Source organism: Plectrocnemia conspersa, unplaced genomic scaffold (genome assembly GCF_051122295.1).
Source record: "Plectrocnemia conspersa isolate PC_06_02 unplaced genomic scaffold, ASM5112229v1 ptg000003l, whole genome shotgun sequence".
Classification (NCBI taxonomy): domain Eukaryota; kingdom Metazoa; phylum Arthropoda; class Insecta; order Trichoptera; family Polycentropodidae; genus Plectrocnemia; species Plectrocnemia conspersa.
The window spans coordinates 25657054-25674507 of NW_028277167.1; the positions used below are offsets into that span (position 1 = coordinate 25657054).

At 32.5% G+C, this 17454-nt stretch overlaps 2 protein-coding genes and 2 long non-coding RNA genes across 8 annotated transcripts; 3 read left to right on the forward strand and 1 right to left on the reverse strand.

Moving 5' to 3' along the window:
• Positions 1-33: 33 nt before the first annotated feature.
• mys (position-specific antigen beta subunit myospheroid) lies at positions 34-15629 on the reverse strand. Of its 5 annotated transcripts, XM_088181915.1 has the most exons (15): positions 8399-8682; positions 8207-8322; positions 7046-7520; positions 6750-6978; positions 4075-4159; positions 2539-2709; positions 2373-2483; positions 2154-2306; positions 1798-2085; positions 1493-1729; positions 1138-1419; positions 941-1070; positions 745-878; positions 533-685; positions 34-463 (listed from the first exon to the last, which is right to left on the reverse strand). In XM_088181915.1, exons 2-15 carry the CDS (start codon positions 8234-8236, stop codon positions 398-400), a joined length of 2544 nt encoding a protein of 847 aa, XP_088038041.1. In that variant the 5' UTR covers positions 8237-8322; positions 8399-8682; the 3' UTR covers positions 34-397. The 5 variants fall into 5 exon arrangements, with proteins under 5 accessions (XP_088038041.1, XP_088038043.1, XP_088038040.1 ...); XM_088181917.1 differs by lacking the exons at positions 8207-8322; positions 8399-8682 and adding an exon at positions 15510-15629; XM_088181914.1 differs by lacking the exon at positions 8207-8322 and having other exon boundaries at positions 8609-8682.
• On the forward strand, positions 3868-8663 carry LOC148237105 (uncharacterized). Its single transcript, XR_015808947.1, has 2 exons — positions 3868-3935; positions 8488-8663. It is a non-coding gene; the product is annotated as an uncharacterized LOC148237105 (long non-coding RNA).
• Positions 8670-9240, forward strand: LOC148237106 (uncharacterized). The gene is made up of 3 exons (XR_015808946.1): positions 8670-8808; positions 8950-9021; positions 9101-9240. It is a non-coding gene; the product is annotated as an uncharacterized LOC148237106 (long non-coding RNA).
• betaggt-I (geranylgeranyl transferase type-1 subunit beta) lies at positions 10440-17030 on the forward strand. Its single transcript, XM_088181919.1, has 5 exons — positions 10440-10700; positions 14697-14824; positions 14893-15066; positions 15495-15658; positions 15728-17030. Exons 1-5 carry the CDS (start codon positions 10522-10524, stop codon positions 16205-16207), a joined length of 1125 nt encoding a protein of 374 aa, XP_088038045.1. The 5' UTR covers positions 10440-10521; the 3' UTR covers positions 16208-17030.
• The last annotated feature ends 424 nt before the right edge of the window (positions 17031-17454 follow it).

Here is a 17454-nt window from a genome sequence, read left to right on the forward strand (position 1 = left end):
GTGTTAATATCATTATATAAATAAAATATAATCTGATTTTATCAAAATGTTTGTATCCTTTGGTAAATATTATTATGTAAATTGATTACATTTTTTTGTGTTTTCGTTGAACATTTTCTTATTAAGTACAAACATACAATAATGCAAAGGACGCATAGACTATACACTTAAGATAAACTACATGTTTTTAAATAATTATAATGTGAATATTTGCTAGTTTTAAATGTACCGGTCGTCTCAATAAATATTTTGAGATACCGTGTACTTTCCGTGTTAAAACTAAATAATATTCTATTAAAAATTATACAGTGCCAATGGTGGTTCTTGAGTAGTTAAATTTTACACACCACTGCTATTGTGAAACGCTAAAATCTGAACTCTAAAAATTCTTAAGCATTTATTTTCCGGCATAGGTTGGATTTTTGAATGTTGAAGTTGCTTGTTTATAAATAGGATTTTCACCCTGAAATACAAAATAAATATTACAATTGTCATTATAAATATTCGACTATAAAAATTCTAAAATACTAACCGTGTCCCATTTCGCCATCATACGTTCTTTTTCAAAGCGCGCGAATTCTCTACGATCGTGTATCGTCGTAACCATCTTCCACAATAGCAATAAAGCTAAACCGATCAACACTATAGCGGCGATTACTCCCAATACAATTCCCAAGATGAACACCTTAAATTAAAAATAATTAATAATATATTATAATCAAAAGTCAAAAGCTTCGTCAATACCTGTGGAGGACACTCCCGCTTTTCTTGCGTTCTTATAATCACTTTCTCTTCTTCATCGTAGCTATATACGAAAGCAAACCTGCAGTCGTCTTCATCGTAATAAGCACATAAATGTTCATCTTTTTCTTCATCAGCTATAATCATAAAAAATATCATATTAGTATAAGATCATTCATATCCAATTCCACATTCATACCTTCGATAACTTGCACAGTCTGGGGTACAAAAGTGCAATTCGAGCACTTGTCATCTTCCATCAAAGGACCAGTCTTGTACGCTTGGCACTGGACGCATTCCTTAAATTCAGCGCATCGGCCAGAGCACGTCTAAAAATAAATAAAACATCAAATACCCGATCTATTTGAAGAATATTAATATATAAACATTGCTCACCGGGCACTTGTCACAATAGCGGCCGGAATATCTACCCTCGTCTCCGACGTCACACACACACTGTCCGCAGATACATTTTCCATGTCCCGAGCAAATTTCGCCTCCGCCTGGCGGAACGCACGTCTCGGGTGAAGATTTGCAGTCGCAAGCCTTTCCGGACCAGCCACGCTCGCATACGCAGACGCCGCATTCACATTTTCCGTGTCCGGGACCAGAGCATAGCAATCCGCTGTGACGATCGCATGAAAAGTTGTCGCATTCGCAGTATTTTCCGGATATGACCTAAAAACATGGTAATATGAGTTCATGTTTTTGACAAATAAGGCATCGACTCTCCGCCAATATTAATAGATACCTCATTATTTCCCCTCAATTGACATCTGCATTGTCCGCACGTACACGTACCGCGTCCCGAGCAATCCACCAAAGTTGTGCTATCAGGTCGACATCCCTTAGTATCGTTATTGTTTGTGCTCGAGAGCATATCCACTGAACATTCGCAATTCTGTCCGAAGAAATTTGAGCCGCATTCGCATACTGCACACGTATACGTTCCTACACGACTGCATGACTTTGACTTCTCTTCGTAACCCTATAAAAAACAGACTGTAAGATGCAATCTTAATAATACATGATTCGGTACAAACAATATATACTGACAGGATGTCCGCGTCTTTCGCAAGGACAATCGCACAACATCACCAAATCAACGATCAAACTCTCGTTGATTCCGACGGGGTAGATCTGAATAGTTTGATGCCAATCGCGAGGATCTAACGGACACGATGTCACCATAATCTCGGCCGTAAACTTAACAACATCTCCGACTTTCAATCCGTCGCATTTGTTCGTCGGTTCTTGAGCACCTTTACCGAGACAGTTCGAGTGATACTTGATGCTGATGGCGCTGGTTGAGTTGTCTTTCATTTCAACAGATGAAGATATTCTCTGTGGATTTAAAATGAACCGTATCATCGGCGCGCATTGTTAACTTGCATATTTTTAGGATAACTTACGCTGTATTGATCTTTAACTAGATCGACGACGTTCGAGGAGTCATTCGATAAGATACCAGCTGAAGAGCCTTCGATATGCTCTTTAAGGCTTTCGTAAACTCTAAATTGTTCGGCGGTTACGGCAAATATTAAATTGATAGAGTTCTCTTTGACCTGCGTAAAAATAAACATATTTCAAATAACTCTAATAAATAATGTGACTTACAGTTATTTACTTACCTTCAGATTGACTTGCGAAATGCTCGGATAATCTTGATATGAGGAATACGTATACCATCCCCTATCGTCCAAGTGACAATGACCATCGTTTGGCGTAATAATACCTCCCAACTAAGAAATAAGGTTTTATATACATATTTTATAACAATTAGGAGCATTTTATTACCTTTCCATCACCAGCATAATGAAATCCGGCATCAGTTGAGAATACTAATAACCGACGAGCCTTTTCACGCCAGCCGATATTATTTCTACAAACGACTGCTTGCATTATGGCGTCGAATCCACCTTCAGGAGCATCTAAATTGCCAGAGACAGCTGCGTGACGTACCTCATCCTATTTACGAATTGATCGAAATTTTAAATTTGACATATAAAGATAATATTTTTTAATAGTGAAGATAGAATGTAGAATGACATACATCTAACTTGCAGCTCGCTTACAAACATGCATTCGAAATTGTACATGCTCGATATAATAAAATGTTATGAAGAGATATACATCAATATTCAACATTAAATAAATGCTCATATTTTTTGGGGCAGAATTTTAATACGATTGCGGTCAGAATTTATATTAAACTATTAGAATTTAAATTGGAATGATCAGAATTTTTTTGACAGAAATCACTTTATCTATTTTCATGCTTTTTTTATTCTAACAATTTGATATTTATTCTGACTGAATAATATAGTTACGGCCATTTATTATATTAATTCTGATTGTCTTATGTTTTTATTCTAATCATTTGATATTTATTCTGACCCTAAGTAAAAATAAAATTTAATACAGCATTTCCTAAACTGTGTTCCTAAGTCCAGTACCGGTTTTAAAAAAAAATATTAGTCCTCAAAAGCAAAATAGTCATAAAATTAAATATATAAAATTCTTCTTGATACAATTGTTTTATTTGTATAATAAATATACACATACTTGTACATTAACTTAAGAGATAATTTTGCACGAATGTACAATCTTTTATCAGTCGTTTCGGCATGATTAATTTACCGTATGACTTAATCATGCGTCATGTATTAAACTACCGTAAAGAGCAGGTGATGCGAATATGCGTCATTTGCAAAACTGTCACTGAGAGTCGCTTATGCGCAATTTTATAGCTGGCGTTATAGAGATTTTATGATAAACTGGACTGGGAAAAAAGTTTGGGAATCACCGCTTCTTTATTGGATTAAGTATAAAATCGTTTATGCATTTATAATTTTCAGATATAGCCATAGAACAAGCAAATAGTAAATAAATCTCAATTATTGTGATCGTAAAAAAAGACATTGACACAAATACAAAAACGAATTTATACTAAATCAAATTTTATTATAATTATATTCAGTCTATTTACACAATATATTTATGGAATAATTAAATATTTCACGGAATAATTTTAGCAAAATTCATGTAAAATGTACGAAAAACAACAAACGTTATCTATATTTTTAAGATAGTGGCTATGGGTTATCAATCAGTTAAGCTTTTGCTATTGATATGTAAGCACGTTTTAATAAACCGTTATAATTTCGAATATGTAGTACATAATTACGTGGCAGGTAATATAACATTATCATAATTAGCAATAAATTAAATATTCTTACATCATTTTCAAATCTTTCTGTCTAAAGTAAATTTTGCCAAACAATCCCTTTATAACCAATAAATAAAAATAAATTTTATAATAAGTCCACTTACTGCGAATTGATTTGTATTTGTGCTAAGCGACATGACATTTCGATAACCGTACGGCGCAGCACAACCCGTACACGGCTCCTTCAAGCTAAGGAAATTCCCCATAATGTAACCAAAATTAGCATGCTGTACAGTATTTAGCATTCGGCCGATAGGTTTATTAAAACGTAGAATTGTGCTTTGTAAGCATATAGCGGAAAGTGGTGATCTTTGAAGATTTGAAGAAAGAAAAAATGTCTATTTTTAACAAACCTTTCGGCCGCCTTGCAGATATTTTATATATTGCATTAAAAAACAAATTACTACAAAACGGTGCAAGAAAGACTGGGATTCGAAAGTTCCGAGGTATACAAAAGTGTAATTATTTATTTGCATGTTTGCAACGGATGTAACAAACATGTATTATGTTATTTGTACAATAATTAAACTAAAGCCTCATATTTTATCACATTATTTAAGATATGTAGCTGTACGTTTATTGGCAAATTAAATTGATGTATTTTTGACTGTTGAAATAAATTCGTTGTTTAACCCATTGATTGCCAAAATCCGATGTCGCCTTATGCAAGAATTGCCAGATTCGACGGCATCATTGAGGAAAGAATCAATTACATTTTTAATGGACTAGAGTAATTATTCAGGGAAAAATAGTATTTTTTCATGATGTATGATAATACATTGCTATTTAAATAGTAGTCCCAAAAGGTTTAATTTAATTAAGACTCACTTAATGATTATTTTTTTAAGCAAATCATTTTTTTAAAACAAGTTTACGAATTATTTAAAAATTATTTTTTATTAATTATTAAAGATTATTGTACTAGCTTCATTATTTAGTAAACCAAATATCTTATATTTATTTAAAGAAAGAGATACAGGCGCGTAAAGAGAATGACTGGTGACTCACTAAAAAGTCGCTGACGTTTAAAGGGTTAATCAAAAACTATTGCACAGCGAGCTTGTTGACAAGCATAAGCACAAGTTTTCGCTCGGAAGATTATCATGTCAACAAATACACATACAGAACACTACAATTATGATTGTATGAAGAGTTTGACAGTATGCTTTGTACTAAGCTCCACGACGTTTTGGTTAAATGGATTTTGACAAATATCCAAGACAATTCAAAATTTAATATCACCTTAATAAACAATAAATGCTCTTGCGTTTCACTTAGGGTTCTCAATTATTCGTAGTTTTCAACTATACGAATATTGAATAAAAAATGGATAATTTTTTTTTTTAAATCAGTTAATTGCCTGCAAAAGATTATTTAATTAAAAAAAATATTTGTTATTAATAATTATTTTAATTATTCGTTAATTACTTTCAAAACGCTTAATTTATTGTCACACACTTTCTGGTTAGGGATCTCATTTCAGCTTTATCAAATCACCAGATTTAAGATCAGCCGCAATTGAATTAATTCATAAAAATTGATGAAACATTTTAAATACATAATTTTATTGAATGAACAAATTTGATATATGATACATAAAGATCGGATCCGTATCGGCGTGTTTTGTGTGAATTTGCATATAAATTAAATAGCTAGAAATAAATTAATCGATCGCGATCGAATTATTGAACTGATTGAAATAAAATATTTGCGTCTTGAGACAAATACAAAAATTTGTGACGCACACCAGTTTTTAAATAAGCATTAAACTATAATAAAGGTGGTACTTTACGTTTTGTTTCGTTCAACGAACGAATTCTGTGAATTTCGGTCATAGTAGATACGACCAATATTTTTCGTAGGCATAAAAGCATTATTTTGTTGAGAAGAAGCGACTCATTGTTTCGCATTTCATATTAGTTCCGATAATTATTGTAGTACGACCAAGAATATTATTATTAGATTGTACATAATCATTGAATATGCAGAAGGAAAAAGTACACTAACCAAAAAACCGCAAAGCATTATTTATAAAGAAAAAATTGATTCATTTTATATATCCGTCAGTCTATCTTGACCCATTTTGTAAACCAATATCCTAATTATATTAACCATATCATTAACATCATAGTTGATGATGCAAATGCTTGTAAAACACAACTTATCTTTTCATCCGAATAGATCAACAATATTTTTCTATATCTTTAAGCAGATATTGAATTATACACATAAGTACTATTGAACAGTATGATAAGATAAGCTGTATTTGATATTCGTGGTGTCACCAACCATAACTTAAGGAGAAGTTTTTTTTATAAATATTTTTATATTCATACACATCAATGTTAAATCTAAGACGTTCATGAAATACATTAAAACCATTTATTTTACGTATTATATTCACATGCCATACAAGCATAGTATTCACGTAACTGAATCAGATTTTTTTATTATTAATTCTATATGAAAAATATGCAACAATTTACAGATTACAGATAGCAAATCTATATGGTTAGTTACAGTGTTGCAGTACGATATTTGAAATGAGAGTAAGACTCATATGATTCAATGACTCGTTGTTGAAGACTTACTGCAAAGCGGTTAGTATCGATGCTCAATGGCATCTTATTATGATAACTATACGGCGCTTCGCAAACGTCGCACGGTTTCTTCAACCTAAGAAAATGACAATTGTATTAAAGTGTTTCTTGTACACATTTAAAGTAATCTCCCTTTTAAAATTGATTAAGCAATAAATATATATATAAAAGAAGCTTACTTTTTCGGCACTGTGGATACATAAGGCATGACAACCTTATCGACGAACGATCCGAAGCCTAATCTGAAATTGGACGTAATGTTCTTCATGGATTCGGCTAATAAATCACCTAAGGCAGATAGTTTCTCTTTATCGTCTTCCATAGATTTACTGAGATCCATCAAATAATATAAATCGACTGGATAATCTTCGGCCTGAGCGTACCAAACGTCCAAATAGTATGCCTCATCTAAAACGGAAGCAATCTGATCAGTATTTTATTTGTTTAATAATCATATTTAAGTGAAAGTATTAACTTATTCTCAATTGGAGTTTAACCCTTTGCGGTCTCATTTGTACTATTTCCGAGCCCGATGCCGAACTAGAAGCTGAACCACTCTCTTCGTATGTGGATTGACCCCAGCTGCTCGAGCTGCTACTCGAGCTGCTGCTGAAACTACCACCGGAGCTGGCACTTCCGCCTCCGATTATTTGCGAGCTTCCTTTAGACAGTTCTCTGTTTTCCAATCTATCTAGCTTGTTGTCCGGTTGATAGATGTATTCTTCCGGACATGGAGGTCCTGATGTCATGCTGGGCTGAAAGCATCTTGGTTTATCGCCAAAGTCGGGCTGATAACACCACTCGCAGGACGTTGTTTGAATACATTCATGGCACGTGGTTTTAGGAGTACATGGGTTTAAGCCGGAGGGTTTATCTTGTTGTTGTGATATGCTTAAGTCGATTGTGGATGATAAAACTATTGCTAATAAAATAAGGCAGTTGGCCATTTTCTGAAAAGAGAAAAATATTTAAATTAAGTTGTGGAATCTTCAAGTAATCAAAGGATATTTATCAACTTTCAATATAATGATTTTTAACGATTCATTGCAATATATACAGCAGCGTACAAAAAAAATGCATGACCTTTAAAATTATCATATTTTATAATTTTTTTTAAATTATTTAAAGGATTTTTGAAGTATATCACATAAAAATATAAATTTAAAAAAATGAATGAAAAATATAAAAAAGGATTAGATAACATTTTTACACACAAGCAAAAAAAATTTGATATTCTTTAGTAAATTCAAAAACTATTTTTAATGAAGGAAACTTAAAACGACAACTTGCATTATTTCTAATATTTTTTAATTATATTTTGTTGCAACCCTTTAGCCTTCAACCCTGCTAAAACACGCAGCGGCATAAAATTAATCAAGGATTCAATCAATTTATTGTCAATTTCTTCGTACTACACTTTTTCCATCAGTTCTTTTAGATTTTATACACTAGCAGATTTGTGCAATCTAATTTTCTTCTTTATTTTTCAAAGATTTTCAATAGGGTTTAAATCGGGGCTATTTTTCGCATTTTTCTTTTTAATATATTATCTTTTATTAAATAATTGGTTGTATTTTAATTTTTAATCTCATTTCTAAGACATTGATAGAATTGATTTAAAAAAATGATAACTGACTATTTTCTCACAAAAACGGTGCAGAATCATCCATGAAGATTTAGTAAAATTTGAGCCCAGGTGCTCTTCTTAAGACTTGTGAAATGTACCCCACTATTATGGGAATCAAAAACGAGCTACTACTATGAAAACAATGTATCATTATTTGATGTTATTTTAAGCGATACAAGGACTAATTAAGGCGACACAAACAAGATATAAGCACCGGAAGGGCAGTGCCGTGACAGACAACGTTCTAAGTAAGAATTGACCAATGTCTATTTTTGGACTTTATGATTCAGATGCGGGGGCGTATCCAGATGGCTTCTCTGGATGGATATAAGCGGTGAAGGCGGCACTCGATGAGGACGCAATGTATTAAATTGCGGGCCAAAGGAGGTAACAAGGGGGAAAATTACTAACGGAGCCGTCAGAGGCTGCGCCGACCTCCGGACCGCGGACTTCCCTTTAGGCCTGTGACAGTCAGTGCTACCAGTGAGATAACCAATAAGGGTTGCCAACACAGATAAATCTATAGTTTGAGAAAACTAATAACCTTTGCAGCCTCGCATCATATGATCATCAGTGGAACAATTTTCCCACATAAAATATTCATATAAAAGGTGATCCAATTTCAGTTTCCAAACATTTTAAAGGAAATATTTATTAATCGAACATGTATCAAATAAATAGCCGATCCTTTCGATATATCTTGGCTATAATTTGCCGGTATCTCGACTATAACATAGCGGATTGGTTTTTAGGTGCAGGGGCGTCATTTGGGGGAAGACAAGTGAGGACATTTGCATCCCGCCTTTGAATTTGGCCGGAAAAACGTATGTCACTAATGAAATATACTAATACCTCGACTTACGTGAGCTCGGAGTTACGCGGTTCTTGATTTTTCGTTGACAGCACTACCACACACCAATTTAATGTTTTTCTTGGGTTTCGCAATGGGAGTGTTTCGCATGAACTCAACGTGAGCTCCCTTTTCACATCACTTAAGCCATATGTAATTATAACCATAAATAAATATATATAGCGGCTAAAAATCTGTGTCTTATTTATCACATTTGGCAAAATATTTTTAACGGGCGATGCTCTCGTTTGCTTGCTTTTAAATATAACATATAAAACGGTCAAAGAGAAATTATTGTGAAGCATATTTACTTTGGTATATGCAAGTGATAACGATACTTTTACCATGAAAAAATTATGAATTAAAAACACGAAGGAATCAATAAAAATAATTGCATTTTTCAACCTTTAAATATTTCAAAGGTTGATGATCAATGGTTACGTTATTGACAATATACAAATAATGTGGGATGATTACTTCTAAAACATATGTATTGTTCAATATGTACATACATTAACACGTCCTTTTCTTACTTTTTTATTAGTTATTTTTATTTATAAAATACTTTGTAGTTACGAGCTTTCTGTTTGTTTTTGCGTACTTTTGTAGACGAGGCGCCAGGTTTTGCGTACCAGTGTCGAAGAACTCACGCCCCACCTCTTATAGCCATCTTCAAGCGTGTCTTTTACCTCTTCATCGTCAGAAAAATGTTATCCAGCTGAAAACTTTTAAAGTTTAGTGAAAAAGATTATAATCGCTCGGAGTAAGATCCAATCCAAAGAGATGAGAATCTTAAGAGGTATCTTTTGCGATCTGGACAGACTCCTGCTGATAGAATTCACGCTTCGAGGTGAAACAATCAATTCCGCTGCTAATTGGGAAATTCTCAAAACACTGCGGAAAAGCATAAAAATAGTACCGTAGGAGAATGCTGATATGTGATCTTCATCTTCTTCATGACAACGTCAGGACCCACACCACGCGCCATATCCAAGACTTGCTCACCCCCCCCCCCCGCCATTCAGTCCATATTTTGCTCCTAGCGACTATCAGCTTAAGTAGCTTTTAGCTTGAAAACACTTTTCTGACGATGAAAAGGTAAGAAAGTCGGTCGAACCGGCTTCCATTAATTATGCTATGGATTTAGGGGGGGGAAGGAATTGTAAAAATGTGAAGCATACAGAAATCTGGCTAAATGAAGTGGGGGTAAAAATTTAAAAATCACGAATTGAAAAATATACACATGAATATGTTATCTTGGGGAATCATTATAGTGTAAGTACATGTCAATCGACCTAATTTCAAAACCATGTGATAAAGAAATAATAATTAGATTTTGCCTTTTATAAAGCAAAAATACATATTCGTTAATGCAAACATCAGGAAGTCTACGATCGCATATGGCAACACTGATACGTCGTCGATTCAGCGAACTCGCGCGAATGTGACAGTAGCTCAGAAGCCGGCTGACGGCATGTCGGCGGGCGCGTACGATGAAAAGTGCGATACCGAAGAGACAGCGAAGCTGCGTGTCGAGGATCTACAGCTGCAGGGACGTAGTGCCCTGCAGCTCCAGATACCGAGGCACGCGCGCTACTTCATGCGTTTCCTGGCCGCCCTGCCTGCGGCCCTTTCCGCCCACGACACCACCAGGTAGTCACGCTCGCCCTTTCTCTTTCTCCTCCTCCTCTCCCCCCTTCCTTTGCCATTTAACTCGCTATTCGAAGCTTACGATTTACGTCATCGTTTTTTCTAGCGCGATACGATCTGTCGAAACATTTATCAACGAAATATAACCTCAAATTTATGAGAGATTGTAAGTCAAAACAAAAGTGATCATTTGATATTAAGTATTTTAATAAATACTTTTAAGTTCAACACTTTTACTTTTTATCATTTTTTATTCAAATTCTAGGGATGTTATGATCCCAATATATTTTATATTTGAAATAATGTAATAATAATATTATATTTTATACATAACGAGCGTTACGGTAAAAGTCGTCATTGAATTTTAAAAAGTGTTTTCAATAGGAGGGACAAATTTTGTCGTACCTTATGTTATATCATCACAAGAGGCAGTGCGTGGCTGTTTTGTGATGATTTTGTAGTTTTGTAGATTTTGTAGGGTTAAAAGTAAAATGTACTTGACAATAAAACAAATTTCGCGGTTTCAAATTTTCAGTTTAGTGATTATTTTTTAAATGTTATTATTTGTATTAAAAATTGATTTTCTAACATGGTTTAAAACATTTTATTTCTTTTATTGTTTATAACCCAACTATATTGATACAATAGTATACTATAAATAATAATAATTAATTAAAAATAAAAAAAATATATCATTCAATTATCTATATTTTCTTATGACATGGGAACAAGCTATTGAAATCCGGATATCAACACAACTGTTCTGCTGCTAGTATAATTTTAGAGAGCTTAATACGATCCAAATTATTAAAACACATTATGGACAATATTTTACCTGACAAGCAGTTCAGATTTAGTTACATTGAGTTGCGGAACATATCCAAATGAGTATTAATATAATTTTTTTAACATAAGTAGTATTTAAACTAATAGAATTCAAACTTTACTCAGAGCTAGTCAAAATTAATCGATTGTTTTTCAAAAAATTTCCAATTTAAATTTGAAAATCAATTTTTGAGTCCTAAACTTATTGAAGCAGGCGTTCCATAGGAATGAATTCTAGGACCTCTATTATTTAAAGTATTTATCAAAGCATTTTGTTCAAAATTATGTGTTTGAACAGAAAAAGTAAATTAAATATAAAACACAAGCTGCTCCTATATAAATTAATTATCTCATATGCATCTTTCGTCTGAGGCTATACATAAAAAACAGAGTTTATGCTTAATCACCTACACCCAACAAAACATCTCGCTATGGATGATGATTAATGCATCTTGTTCCGGTTTGGATATACAGAAGAACCAAAAAACCCTAACACACATGTGGGCAACTCCCGGTTACTTCAAAACATCGAACGTGTGTATTTAATCGGTATTTTTTTTCATAATACCTAGATAAATATTATCATAAATAGATAGTAAATTTGTCAGTTCGTCGCTTGCATTGGCGTCGTAAAGAAGTGTATTCAAGTGTTTGATGATTATGATTTGTTTAATGCGCATAAATACGAAATATTGATTATAAATTTGAAAAAATATCACAGGCTATGTAAAAAAAAAGAAAAGTCGGTACAGATTGTGAGATGAACTGAATGCATTAAAAGAGTAATTTGAAACAAGGTTTGCTGATTTTTGAAAAAATACCCCACATTCACTATATTTGCTCGTACAATAGATGCTGATATAAATAGTGTACCAGACAACTTACTAATAAATTTCATGCTCCAGGTAGATTTTTCATGGTTTAACAACATCGTCGCTATGGTGGATTTTTATGAATTACACTTATCAGAAAAAATATAGTAATTTAAAGGACTTTCCAAGAAAAATCACTGGGATCTTTGGGAGAATTATATCTCATCCAAACCAACTAATATTTTGCATTAAAACATAACATACTAGATAACATAATGATATTTATTTAGATTAAATTAAGACCATCGTAACCTAACAGATTACCCCAATGCGTCACGATGGTCGAAAACAATAATTGTATTATTTAATACAAAAAGTAATAAAATAAAATAAAAAAATATAAAATGTCAAAATTAAATGATACCAACTGGACCAGCTCCTCGTATATATCATATTTAAGGATCAACTGAAAACATCTATTCTCTGTTAAAAAGACAGGAAATATGTATATGATGATTCTTAGGTTAATGTGTTTAAACCAAGGAATATGAAAAATATATTGCACACTATACGGTGAATGTATTTTTCAGTAAAATTATGCTTTCACTAGTAGAAATATAATTTTACTAACTAGGTCAGTATTAAACAATTGATTTATAATTTCACTAATCGATATCAGTGAAATTGTGTTGTTATATGTACGCTTGGAACATTTTGGCCTATAAAAGTGATCTGTCACCTACTGTTGTTGACAAAAACTCAATTTGATAATTGCGTAACACCATTTGCGCATCGAAAACTAATTAGTTTTTGAACTTTTATTCGGTTAAGTTAAGTTTGGTTAATTCGTTTAATTTAACATGTGATGTATCGCTCTATAACTATTTTTCGAGACAAAATTCATCAGGGTGGTGGTCTGTTGATAGTTTTAAAATTTTTATTTTAAAGTACAACGGAAAATTGTATATAGTGTCTAATATTTATTTTTTCCAGTTCCTGGCCAAAGCCATCCACCTGGGTATCTAATTATTCGTTCTTTCTTTTATTTATTTATTTTTTAGGGCAAAAAAAAACCTTTTTGTCTCTTATTAAGTTAGCTAGCACTTTTTTTTTTAAAATATTTATGTTACTATGGGAGCCGAATTTTCCAATTTAGATGTGTTATGGTGACAGGTGGCAATGAGACACAGATTGAGCCGCTGCAGTAATATTTATTTAACGGTTAACGGTGTTTACATGGTTAGAATGGGGCGGACGCGCGACGGCACGCGTCCGAACCCTTACAAGCTTGCCGGTAGAGAGAGAAAACACGCCACGCAATGCCAATCTAGCGCCGACCAGTTTTGGCCATAACACATCTAAATTCGGCTCCCATATTACTTTATTAAGGTTGTTAACTAACGGAAAATTGTATTGTCTATGCATTGGTTCAGATAAATAAGAAAAAAAATACATTTTTATCGAAAATAAGTATTATTGAGATAATTAGTTAACTTTAATAACATAGATTAAATATTTTTTTAATATTTTAATTGACGATAACGTTTTATAAAACATATTAGCATACAATTGGATTTTTCACGCTTGTTAAATGATAATAAAATTTGAGCGGCATATAATTTCACTAGCACTTGTCAGTGAAGTTATATTTTCACTAGTAAAAATATATATCTACTAGTGGAAATGTATTTCGATATGATTTCACTGTTTGTTTTAAAAAATAAAAACAATTTGATATAATTGTTTCTGTTGTATAAATCTGCAGTGGCTTAGCACAAAGGGATTCATCTGTAATATATTTCTTGCTGGGGATTAAATATCGAATATTCACCATCAAAATACAAAATATTGCAAATGGTGCTTCATCCAATCGAACATAAAATTTATACGTACGCAATTCAAATACTAAAGTTTTTTTAATATCTAATAAAAGTACCGGAACACTAGCAGAAAATTATTGCAAAGAGCCAGTTAATAATTTATATTCGAGACCTTGTAGAGGCGGATAATTGACATGGAAATTGAAAAAATAATATACTCAAATGATTTACGAAATTGGAGATTATAAAAACTATCAAGACCTTAACACATGATAACTGATTCACTGAAATTTGATTGTTTTTGATTTCGGCTAATCAGAAACATGTTTAATTTTATTTCATGATAATAATGCATATGCGAATGAATACATATACTTTACTTTGTACTTTGTATAAGAATGCTTTTGTAGCATTGGGGCTATAAATAATAACATGATACAGCTTTCATCCACTCATTCAATTTAACCCAAGTGATAAATTGTCAATTAGATCCAAGTCAAATGATGCAGGGTTAATTTACTTATAAATAATTATTGTTTCAGATTGACAATAGCCTACTTTGCAGTGTCCGGTTTAGACGTGTTGAACTCTCTGAATATGCTCTCTGACCAATTGACGTCTGATTTAATTGAATGGATTTATCGCCTGCAAATATTGCCAGAAAATGATGGTAAAATATATTGTGTCATATTTTTTTGAAGTAACTTCTGTAAAAATAATCATTATTCTTTTTAATAGATGATGATATGAGCACGTGTGGTTTCCAAGGTTCGACGACAGTAAATATAACACTAGACGAATGTAATAAACATTTTAAATGCGGTCACCTTACAATGTCTTACACGGGACTTTGCTGTCTTATCATACTCGGTGATGATTTATCGAGAGTGCATAAAAAAGCGATAATGTCAGGTAGTAACGCGTTTATATTATAGGGTTGCTAGATAACATTCACGATATTTTTGTCACGATATTGCCGTGATAATCTATACAAATAAAAAACACCTTGCTAATGTGTTTAGATTGAATGTTTTCAAATTTACTCAGTTGTTGGATTGTCAATTTTTACTTGAAAAAATATATTTTTAGGACTAGAATTTTTTATCTGAATATTATATATATAAAATTATCTTAATTTACACAAAAAAAGGATAACTTGAATTTTTTTTGCCACAAAAATATAAAAATGTTATGCAAAAACATACTCATAAGTAGCATTTCGAAATAATTTAAAACCTATATTTAATATTTCTTACATTTTCAAATATTCATTAAAAAATCTAACAACTCTTTATCAATATTTTTACTGAAGAAAAACTATAATAACATATTATTTTTAGGAATGAAATGCTTACAACGTCCAGAGGGGAACTTTTCAGCAACTCTATGTGGGACTGAAGCAGATATGCGTTTTCTTTATTGTGCTGCTTGTATTTGTTATATTCTCGATGATTGGTCAGGATTTGATATAGATAAAGCCACTAAATACATAATTAAAAGTATTGTAAGTATTATATCCATTTTAGATAATATCAAATAAAATATATGAAATAGATATATGAAATATTTTCAGAGTTACGATTATGGAATCGGTCAAGGTCCAGAATTGGAGTCACACGGTGGCACCACATTCTGCGCAATTGCCACTTTGAGCCTAACCAATCAACTGGACAAACTGTCTAGCGCTCAAGTTTGCGGTTTGCACAGGTGGCTCGTGAACAGGCAGGCGGACGGATTCCAAGGTCGACCCAATAAACCCGTCGACACTTGTTACAGCTTCTGGATCGGTGCCACTCTGAAGATGTTGGGCATGTTGGACTTGACCGACTTTGCTCTCAATAGACAGTACGTGTTGGACACTCAAGACAACGTAGTCGGCGGTTTCGCAAAGTGGCCTTACACTAGCTCGGATCCTCTTCACACTTATCTGGGACTGGGCGGATTGAGTCTGATCGGAGAAGAGCATTTAAATGAAGTCATGCCTAGTCTGAACATAACGAATAGGGCTTTCGAGGCGCTGAAGAGTCTGCACGAAAAGTGGAGGGGGAATTGATATTTTTGTACCTATTTACTTTGTAAGACTACTTTTGAGAGGTGTAAAAACATTGACAACACAAATTGTTTGCAGATTATCTTTTTCAATCGAAGCTGCCTTTGCTTTTATGCCTCTCAATTTAATTTAACGGGTTGTAAATAATGAATGTCAATTTAAGTTTTTATCTTGATATATTAAAATCCCAGTTAACAATTTTAAAGTTTATGCGCACAAATTATATTTGCTATGTGGACAGATTTGTATGTAGGTTGCGAATATAACTTTTATTAACTAGTTGCTAACTGAAAGATGGTTAGATTATGATCTCAACTAGTCGGTGAATTTATTTTATTAGCAAAAAATTAAGTTTCGTGCCAAATATTTACAAATTATTTATCGATTAGTTTTATTTATATGTAGTAAATTTAAATAAATAATTTATTCCCTCACATATCACTCGTTCAATTATTATATACAAAATATGTGATCTATCAGAGTTAGTGTATATTATATATATATAATTTTTATGACATTTTTTTGCTATATGCAATTTTTTGCAAATATCAGCAAACGTTGATTTTTTGCTATATTTTTGTTTAAAAATTTACATACTGTACTAAGCACAACATTATTGTTTTCCGAGTTGAATTTGTTTGCCCTTGCACTCAGTTTTGTTTAAAATAGGATTACAAATGTTAAAATTCACAATTAGTGATTTTGGCATTCGTGTTTTCAAGACTCGGTGGTTGATCGAAAATCAGGGTTTACAATACGTTTTAATGTTACTAAGAATATGATTGATATGTTCGTACAATGCTTTAAATAAAAATGTTATATAATACTGATTGTTTAATTTATGAAAAAAGATACGATATAGAAGCTAAATTTGAAGAATTGTTAAGTCTGTAACTTGAATCAAGTTGAAGTCTTATTTTTATTTATTGACAAGTCAGTATTCGTACAATTTGTTTTAATGACAAACTTTCCGAAAAAGTGGCAATTAAGTCCTTGACCATGACACGTAAATGATTCGAATTCAAAATGTCAAATCTATATAGTACTAGTAATCTGAATCTACAAAACAAGTTTCATGATGACCTTTCTATAAAATAGTTTCAACAATTCATACACATTCAAGCATGCATTCATATATGTACATATAGACACATATAGGCTCGTAGCATGTGCGAAGTGTTCGGCACACGGGCGCCTAAAATAGTTCGAAAAATATATTATAAATTATTCGTATATTTTATATAATTTTT

Excerpts from the sequence above, each read along its gene's own strand:
- mys (XM_088181915.1), bottom strand. The coding sequence starts at position 8,236 with ATGATTCTGCACCGTTTTTGTGAGAAAATA. Across the intron at positions 6,979-7,045 it reads TAAACTCCAATTGAGAATAA|ATGAGGCATACTATTTGGAC; the intron begins GTTAATACTTTC and ends CTTCCGTTTTAG. Across the intron at positions 1,730-1,797 it reads GCGAAAGACGCGGACATCCT|GGTTACGAAGAGAAGTCAAA; the intron begins GTCAGTATATAT and ends TGTTTTTTATAG.
- betaggt-I (XM_088181919.1), top strand. The coding sequence starts at position 10,522 with ATGTCGGCGGGCGCGTACGATGAAAAGTGCGATACCGAAGAGACAGCG. Across the intron at positions 14,825-14,892 it reads AATATTGCCAGAAAATGATG|ATGATGATATGAGCACGTGT; the intron begins GTAAAATATATT and ends TCTTTTTAATAG. Across the intron at positions 15,659-15,727 it reads AATACATAATTAAAAGTATT|AGTTACGATTATGGAATCGG; the intron begins GTAAGTATTATA and ends AAATATTTTCAG.